The sequence below is a fragment of the Mytilus trossulus genome, unplaced genomic scaffold (genome assembly GCF_036588685.1).
Source record: "Mytilus trossulus isolate FHL-02 unplaced genomic scaffold, PNRI_Mtr1.1.1.hap1 h1tg000024l__unscaffolded, whole genome shotgun sequence".
Taxonomy (NCBI): Eukaryota; Metazoa; Mollusca; class Bivalvia; order Mytilida; family Mytilidae; genus Mytilus; species Mytilus trossulus.
The window spans coordinates 1,278,720-1,288,784 of NW_026963290.1; the positions used below are offsets into that span (position 1 = coordinate 1,278,720).

The 10,065-nt window shown below is 34.1% G+C and overlaps 1 protein-coding gene across 1 annotated transcript; it reads left to right on the forward strand.

The window, feature by feature from the left end:
* Positions 1 to 5,310: 5,310 nt before the first annotated feature.
* On the forward strand, positions 5,311 to 9,501 carry LOC134698957 (uncharacterized). Its single transcript, XM_063560640.1, has 4 exons — positions 5,311 to 5,436; positions 6,580 to 6,683; positions 7,442 to 7,682; positions 9,268 to 9,501. Exons 1-4 carry the CDS (start codon positions 5,388 to 5,390, stop codon positions 9,492 to 9,494), a joined length of 621 nt encoding a protein of 206 aa, XP_063416710.1. The 5' UTR covers positions 5,311 to 5,387; the 3' UTR covers positions 9,495 to 9,501.
* The last annotated feature ends 564 nt before the right edge of the window (positions 9,502 to 10,065 follow it).

Genomic DNA, 10,065 nt, shown 5'->3' on the forward strand with positions numbered 1-10,065 from the left:
GTTTCTTTGAGAAAGCGCAGGTGGGATTTGTTTTTATTTTCATTTATGTTCTAAAAGAAATGCATTACGAAATAACTGTGGTCTCGGACCATAATCGATCATAAAGGAGGGGAACATCTTCACCATCAAGCAGCTGTAATTCATATCAGACACTGCCCTTTAGCGGCATTTTGAAGAACAAACCAAAACCAGTTACACGGAACATTTTCAATATTGATGCGATTTACTTGTATTATAAGTGTCGCCTTTAACTTTTTCGTATATATTGTTTATCCGTATTAGGTGTAATACCACCATTGATTTTCATCTATTAGTCTTTGTTAAATTTGCACTTTTCAAAAAATTGTGCAGAATTTATCTTTGTTTCAAATAAAGAAATACTTGGCATGAGTAAAGTTTTATCCTGTCCAGTTCTATAGAAAAAGTTTCACTTAACATTTCATTGCATATAAGAAAATAACCATCATTGGAAGTTAACCAATCAAATTTCTCCCCTTATTCTATCTGTGTACAAGGTTTAGTCACCATGTAACCTCAAGATTACAAATTTTCTATAGAAATCACAAATAAAAAATTATGGTGTTTTGAAATACCCAAGACATATGTTTATGACACAGAAATAGTTTTACTGCGATAAAATGTAGGATTAATTACCTACAACGGTCAAATTCAAGGGAATATTTTTTTAGACCTACTTTCGTATGCAACCGGATGAGACATACCATGATTTGGTGGTATAACACCTTTTATCTGGTACGCTTCCGTTAGGTGTCCGTTTTATGAGGTACTCGTCCGTTGGATGTACGGTCGACATCTGTTCTGTCCGTCACATCTCCGTTTCCAGTCCGTTGCATATCCGTTACATGTCCGTTATGCATTCGTTAGGCGTCCGTTTAAGTTTGTCAGTATATCAACGGACGCCCAACGGATAACAATTTTGTCAACGGACAACTTTTATTTTCATCCGTTAGGCGTCCGTTCGTTTTATCCGGTAAGGTGTGACCGAGGCTTAATGTATATATAAAGATAACACTTATATTTAGTTAAATTTACTGATAACAAAATCAAGATTAATACAAATCAAAAATACTGAAGTACTGAACATCGGATGACTGCAAGTTCTTGTGGATGTTCAAAAGCGCTTGTCACAGAAAAAAAATCACATCTCTATACCTTAAACTGAGGTTTGTGTACAGAGATATATTTTATTTTCTGAGAAAAGTTTGTGCATGGATGATGAATAAACGACGGGAACTTCAACCTCACCGTAATAACTATTATATGGTAGTGATACAAATCAGTATTCATCGGTTTGTTGCTAAATATTATATCAATACTAAAACAGTTACATGTATATATAATGTTCATCCATTTGTATTTCATTCTATGCTACTATTCTTATAACAGTGCATTGCAGGTGCATGGTGGACACTCTTTGGTAAAAAAATCGAAATTTCTAAAAGATTTGATATGCAAAGAGGGATGACCAAGCAGTGCCCGTATAACCATACCTTTATATCATCTATTTAATTTCCTTAAAGTAAGCAAGAAGCCATAGGAAAAAAAACAGGGGATGAAGGTGAGGTTAAGAGGGACCTTTATTTTATGATGGTAAGTATTTCTTTTAATAAAATCTCATTTTACTTTAAAAATGTACAATTGTATGTCAATAAATACGTTACCATCATAAATTCTGAGTAAAATATAGAATCTAACGCAAAGCTGAATCTTTTAAACCAGAAGATGCAGAAGGAAAACCAATCTAGATTGAATGAAAACAACTATTTGAGCGGAAACTAAAGGTCATAAGGAGAACACACTCTAAGGTTGCGTAGCTAAAGACTGCAGATAGTGAGAAACGAAAGAACCTGCAGATAAGACTTCGTCTAAAGAAGCATTATGAATTTCACTTCTTTTTCTACCAGAGGACAAGGCATGAAAAAAACAACAAGTATATGATAAAAACTTGATTTCAACCTTTTCAGCAGGTTCAAAAGGATGGGTTTTTAAAACAACACTCAAATTCCAAGACGGGATTAAAACTCTCTGTCTAGGGCGTTCAGTAGAGAAATTCTTAGCTAAAAGAAAAATGAATTCATTATTACCAAAGTCTGGACACACAGTTGAATCGTCCTAGCATAGCCTTTAATAGTAGATCTTCAAATAGGTGGATCAGAAGATCTGCTTGTTGTTGTACAGAAATGTGGAAAGGATCAATTTCCTTCTCACTTCACCAACTACTGAAGATAGTCCACTTGTCATCATAGACGATGTTAGTGGAATCTCAAACTGCTCGGGAGTGATTTCTGGTTGCGCATTCTGAAAAACCTCTCTTCTTGAAGCTGAGAAAAGCCCCGCGAACAGATGTTGCTTCTCTGGATTGGGGTGAAGAATCCTGCCCTTGAACTGGAATAGAAGATGGTGTCTTTCTAGTAGAACCAGTGGACTAGAACAAGACAGATGAAGAAGATCTGGAAACAAGGCTTGTTTGGGTCAAGCTGGAGCAATAAGAATGATTAATCCTTGCTCTGCTGAGATCTTCCGAAGAACTTCTGACAGAAATCTGAACGGAGGGAAGGCGTAAGCGAACATTCCGTCCCAAGGAACAGTCATGCAGTCTACTGCGTAAGCTTTCGGATCTGGTACAGGAGACATGAACACTTGAACTTTGTAATTGAGACTTGTTGCAAACAGGTCTACATGAGGAAACCCAACGGAAGTGTTATTGCCTGAAATACTGTTTGGAGAAGTTCCCATTCTGTATTGACTTGGATGAGTGTTCTTGACAGAGCATCTGCTAACAGATTGAGTTTCCCTGGGACATGACGAACTACAATATGTAGATGAAGGTGACATGAGGAACTACAATATGTAGATGAAAGTGATTGCAAAGAAGAAGGATTTATCTTGCTAAAAGTTAATTTATCTTGCTAAAAGTTACAGCTCGTAACAATGAGTCCCCCTTTGTTTCGCAAATAAGCCACCACAGTGGTGTTGTCCGTTGCTAGAACAGTGAGATAGGAATAGGAGAAAGAGGTGGTTGTTCTTTGAATTGAAGAGTCAACCCCCCCCCCCCCCCCCCCTCGAATAACCGACAGAACCCAACAATCTGAGGTAATACTTATCCGTTTGTTTAGAAAATGAGTTAACCTCCCCCTACTGACAATTGAGAAAGAGGAGTTTTGTAGTACATCTCTGGATTGGGTTCTGACAGCAACTTCCTAGGAAGGGGGATTAACCGTCTTGCCACCTGACTTAAAACTGTTAGGTTTAGACAAATAGAGTGAAGAATTCTTAGGTTTATTACCTTCATCGTTAGTGATTTTTCTCCTCTTCTCTTGAGAATTATAAGATAAGCCTCCAGCTGAAAAATTACTACCTCGTTTAGAATTATTTCCAGAAAGAGATACATTCACCTTCACTGGAACTAGGATTTGATTGAGATGCTTCTGTACCTCATCAAGTGGTAACCCGAAAATCTTCTCATCCAACGGAGACTTGATTATCTGACACATTTGCCTTATCCCAAATCTCTGATCTTTTAGATAAGGTGCAGTTGGCCATGGAACCTATAAGTAACAATTGGGAGCCTTGTCTATCTGTAATAGGAAAGGCTTGACCTCTGGTGGAAGAGAAGGGTCTTTAATGACTGGTGCAACTGCTGATAAAAAGTGTTCAGCAGTGCCTAAAACATGAGATGCGTTCCTAAGAAGGTTCTCCGTTTTGGACCAAACAGACTGAAAAAGACGCAGTCCGTCGGCAGGTTAAGAAGCAATCGTAGATGAAAAAACCTTGTCACATTTGGGTACAAGTTTACCAAATGTAGAATAAAAACTTTCATGGTCTTTAAAACGGAACTGCTGAGTAATTGAGACGAGCCTAAAACTACTAACTTGTGAAAATTAGGACTCATTAGCCACAATCCCATCGTTGATAATCTGCAGAGAGTTACACATAGATTGTGGAAAACTAGTACTAGTATTTGACTAGGTATTGTCTGCGGACAGACCACAAGAAGCCTCGAAAGAAGAGGTAAGTTTCTTGGGTCTGGGAGGAGACTAAAATGGCACCTTGTTGACATCTCATTATTGTATAAACCGAATCTCTAAGATTCTTCAAAGTGGAAGGACTATCTTCAGCCTCAGGATCCTTACTGGAATTGGTAGAAGACTGACCAATTACAGATGAAGAAATAAACAATGGTATGGGGATACCTACAATATTCACTATTGAAAAAAACAAAAAAATAAAGTTCTCTGTAAGTTGTAACACGTGTGCTTCGATGCGCAGGCGGAAATTAAATGGATGATATAAAGGCATGGTTGTACGGGCACTGCTTGTCATTCCTCTTCTCATTGGATGACATTTTTATTTGGGATTTTCCGCCTGTCAGACTTGCGCAGATGGATATGATGGTAGCGTATTTATTGACATAAAATTCGTTATTCTGCAGTAGTCAATGTTCGCATGTGCAAACAAATTTTATTGGATTTAGAGCATGGGTTTATTCATAAAGCGAATAAAGCACGTCATATAAGAACATGGATTTAAATCAATATAACAAATTTACCTGTATTACTGATTTATTTTATAAACTTGTACCCTAATATCAGCACAGAAAAATGAATGAATTGATAGAGAGAGTCATGACACTTATTTGTATCTTCTTTGATAAGAGAAAGTTTACGTATAATGGTTTTATACTAAAACTCAGCCAAGTAACAAGTATCAAAATATATTCAACCTTTTTTTTAATTTGATGTTACTGCAGCAAAAAAAATCCAGCATGTTTTTTTTAATTGCCTATAACTACATGTAACAGATACTTACAGGACATTGATTTGACATGTATCAAATTTGTACATTATTCTGACACAATAAAAAATGGATATATTGTATTTTTATATTTTTCTGGTCATAAATGTACATGAATTTTTATTTGACAAATAATCATCATTATCTTAACTATCGATATCCTGTCTGTATCGTATTCTTCAAAAAAGGCTGCGTTTAATGGGTGTTCAATTTGAATTCAATTGAGGTTTATATAAAAATGCATTAATATGGTAAAGGAGTTGTACCTAGCTTGTTTAAGTGTGATAAACTGGACCTTGTGACATTACCAATCATAGTAAACCACTTACTCGAAAATACAATATATTTTTTTTAATTATTTTTATCATAAATTGAAAAAAAAAGCCTAATGTGATTAAGAATATAAACCACAAAGTGAGTGGAAGAGAAAGTCCAGATAACATCTCTGATTCAGAACTTCCGGTACATATTAGATACGATGTGTAGATAGTTTTGTCCTAAGGGTAAATAAATATATATGTGACATATACCATCTACTTTGATTCAAATGACCATTTTAATAAACAACAACCATGTGGATTTGTCTTATTTTTATTTTAGAATATTTTTCTACAACATTCGGTAAGAACAATTAATATAGTTGTATGAATTCGTTTTTCAATAAAAGATGAGAATATTTTGGAGAGTTCCTGTTTTTTTGTCGAGACAAATTGTTCATTTCTCTTTAATGATATATTATAAACTTATATATAGTATTCATAATTCAACTTTAGTTGAACCTTCCACCATTATTATAATTATAGTTTCATGCATTTTTAGCTAAGTATTGCTTGTTCATGTTACAAGGTACAAAAACGCAGTTTCTTTAATTAATGAGCTAAATTTGAATTTAAAAAATATACTAAAAAGTGACACTGAAACTTAATCAAAGGCATCGTCTCAGATGATGAATCTAAAATCTGAGGGGTTCTCAATCCAAATATCTTGGAGAGTTCAAATTGTTTCAAATAATCTGGAATCTGGCATCTGGATTCATGATCAGTTGTAGATCCAAGAAATTAACGAGCCAACTTTTTGAGTGAAAAATTAAAAAGGTCTCCATATATGTACCCCCTCTCCCCTGTCCCATCCTCAACCCCCTCTGGTAACAGTGTGCACCACATTTTTTATGTTATTTCGAATAGACAGAAAAAATATAACATTCATTTCTTATAATTGAATTCTAAATTTCATTTTTAACCGTAGAAAACCACGAAAAAACGTTAATGATGTCACGGTCACATGACTAAATTATGTCTTTGGGCTGATAATAAAATAATGTCAGTCAATCAGAAGACGCGTAACAGCCAAAATTAAATTATTGCAAGATAATTATACTCATATTTGAGTTTAGTTCTAACTTAATTCATTGATTAGTGTTTTCTTCACTCTAGAGGCAAACATTACATGCATTATTATTTAGGACGATGAATGCATCGTCACAACAAGGAAATGTCTGTCCAGCTTAACTTTAAAAAAAACCTGCTATGTTTCTATCTCTGTATATCTTTTTGTAAATGCTACTTCTATTGACGCTTGACAATTAGAAAATTTTACTTGAACGTTGCACGAATCAAATATTTAAAACCTGTATTTCATATTGTTTTTGGTACTTTTGGCACCGCCAGGCTTCTAACATGTCGAACCAAGCATACCCTTACTTTATTGCTGTTTTTCTTCTCTCTCATTGTATTCAACGGAAAATATGTTTTTGTTGTTGTTCAGCTGACACTGTACCAGAAATAGCATCAAGACTTCAAAACATTACAACAGAAGCCGATACTGACGTTAGGTTCCACTGCACCGTGACAAACAGAGGTGACTCAAGTGTGAGTATGAAAACAAGTTCAACACAAATTATAACCGTGAAAGGAAATATCAACAATGTGAGCAATATACCGTGAACACAGAAAGACGCTTTAACTCACAAATAAAAAGTACAGGAAAAAGTTTTGGAACAGGACTACGGGCGTTTATTCGATTACTTCATTACTTTGTAGGAAAACATTTGATTACTTCATTACTTTGTAGGAAAACATAAATTGTACCAGTTCACGTTACCCATGCTGTTCATACAACTAGATTTAAATAGAATCATCGAAATTTCCTCCGCAAAACAAACAAATACGTCGGCAAAAACTTAACACTATAAAAACAATTACAGTTTATTGTTTTCAAGTATGTTCTCATAGCTCTTGATCATATGCGAAGTCATTTCTTGTATATTTCAGGATTAAAACAACAAAGCTATGTGAAAAAAAACGGATGTTTAACGTTACATTTTTGAAGATCTGTTTCAAACACTTGTGTATAGTGGTCCTAATTCTTAGTTAGCTTTAGAAAAGTTAGAATTCGATATCATGGGTACAAAGGTTTAACATGTTTTAGGGAGCAGTCGGCTTCTAAGAAATTAAAAAAAAGATAGGAAGATTAAAGTCGAAGTAAGCAGGGATGCACATTTTTTTATTCGTCAATGTCTTGCTCTCAGCTATACTTGTATGTGCATATGAAATAAATAGCATGTCAAACAAGGAAACACTTGAAAATGTAAACATTTGACGTTAAATACTAATTATGTTAATTTCAGATCCAGTGGTGGTATGTAAGCGGTAAGAAGAGTATTGCTATTGGTTTACAGTTTGGTAAAGGAATATCACATGACAAATACCATGTGGAGGAAACTTCAAACACAAGCGACATTACTGTCAGTACACTGACAGTTCGTTCTGTACATTCTGAGGATGAAGGAATGTACCGTTGTGTTATAAGAATACCCAGAGTTGCATACCCAGCATGGCCAAAAGAAAATGGTTTTATTTATATTCAAGGTAAATAGATAATTCATTGTCAATGTACAGGTATCAGCCAATTACTTATATTCGACGGAGGACATATTAGAAAGTAAAATTACAAAAATGCTAAACTCCGAGGAAAATTCCAAAACGGAAAGTTTCTTATCAACTGGCAAAATCCAAACTCAAACACATTAAACGAATGGACAACAGCTGTCATGATCTTGACTTGGTGCAGGCATTATATCGCATTGATAGGACATTATATCGAAACCGACTGTGCGAGGGCTGAAAAGCCAGTCAAGGTCGTTAAACACTTCCATATATATATATATATTTGTGTGCCAAAGCATAACCCATTTTAGCGCAAGATTTTAAACACTCTTTTAGCGAAAAGTGAAATAATCAATGCCCATTTTGCTACAGCGCTAAATGTCCCCTGGTAATGGTTTTCCCCGCAAAATGTACTGCGCCCATTCAACTGTGGGTACAACATCAATAAGTCATTTCAAATAAAAAGTTTATCACAATAACTGCCAAACTATCATCTAAAAAAATCTATTGCCTCACCTTGAAAAATCATTTATCTCCTCTGAGGGCAGATAAACAGATTATTAAAATAATCAGTAGTAGGTGTGTCGATGACGAAATATTGGATGAGGCATCTCAAATGGAATACCACAAACCACTGAATTAGAATTTATTGAAAATTGTAATCAGAGAAGAAAATACTCATTAAACTATCGACCGTGCGAGGGGTTTATAGCCAGTCAATGTCATTCATTAGAAATTAAGCTTCAATCATCTCATTGAAATTGTTTTTAACAAAATTAATTTATCGTTTTTGCTTTTCCCCAAACGTGTATTCTTATAAAAGAAATATATTAAACTTATGGACGAAAACTTACTGCAATGTGTGTTATTAGTATCATATGCACGTGTGACATTATCATATGACTTATATTACGACGCAAGTGAACATGAAATATAACTTATAAATCAGAAAAACTAGATTTATATAAACACATATTACCTTAAAATAGAGATGAAGAATGTGATATGTCAGGTATGTTGGTCAACTTGACACCTTACCTGAATAGACATACATTCATTTGTTATAATTACAGAACAGTATAGTATGTTGATATTTGTTGTTTCCTACTTTATTTGAATATAACTAAATACATACCAGCTTATATATGAAATAATAGAATAAGTCTAAAAATTTGACATTTTTTTTAAGAAGAATGGTCTGAAATTTAAAAATAAAAGTCTTTTTCAGACTAATATATTTATAAATTTGAAGAAGACACTAACATATACTGTTCAAAATAATACGATTAGCATTTACATATATATACACTTCAGATTTATTCAAACAATAAAAATGTCAAAGATACAACTGACAAGATACAGGATCGATTTTTGAGGAGACTAGCTCTATTACAAATGTAATAGAGGTCTACTGAAAAGTTTGAAAAGAGAGAATACCTACAATATTTTCAAAATTGTTATGACAGTAAGTAAAGCAGGAATAAGACCAAACACGTGTAATTTGTCCATTGAAAATCGTTATGAATTTTCTATATTCAATTTTGAATATTGTATTTTTTATCCACAGAAAATCATAAAATGGCGACAGAGAAAAATAGCTTGGTGTCAACGACTGAGGGAACGAAACAAGGCACGCTGGATGTCAATATAGAAGTTAAACCTACAAATAATGTGAAATCAAGTACAGTTTTATCAGACAAGCAAACGGGACAAAATACAGCTTCTTGTTTGTCAAATGGTTCTTTTCTTGTTTACGCTTGTGCAATGGTTGTGTTTATTGTGACAATAACTTAAACATGTATTGATTTATTTATTTTATCTACAAACCTAATCTTATATTATTTATCCCTCTTATGAGATGTAGCTGTGTTATTCTTTAGATGTTCTAGTTTGCATGCTCATTTCAAATGTGGGATTCGCTGTGTTTAAATACGGCGTCCCTGTGAGCTTAGTTCCTGCCTAAACAGTAAACTGCACTGTTAAATGTTCAGGCATTGTATATTAGCAAAGTTATAATTTATCTTTTGGGTACGTTTTCATCAAACTATCGGTATTTTCATAGGAACCTACTGTGATCTTCTTCTTCCCGACTTGTGCCTCTATTGATATGAAGCTGACTTCATAAAAGAAAATTGTTAGGAAAAAGGAAAAGAAGTTGGCAGTATCCTTTAACTTCACTTTCCGATGTATCGATAATGTGCTTTCACTGAATAATTCAGAGTTTGGTAATATGATGAATGCATCTCTCTCATCATACTTGAAATAAAGAATACGACAGTTAAGTCTGACATCTTGTATCTAGAAGTGAACGATGAGGATCGATTGAAAACAAAACTTTGCGACAGAAAAAATGATTTCAGTTTTC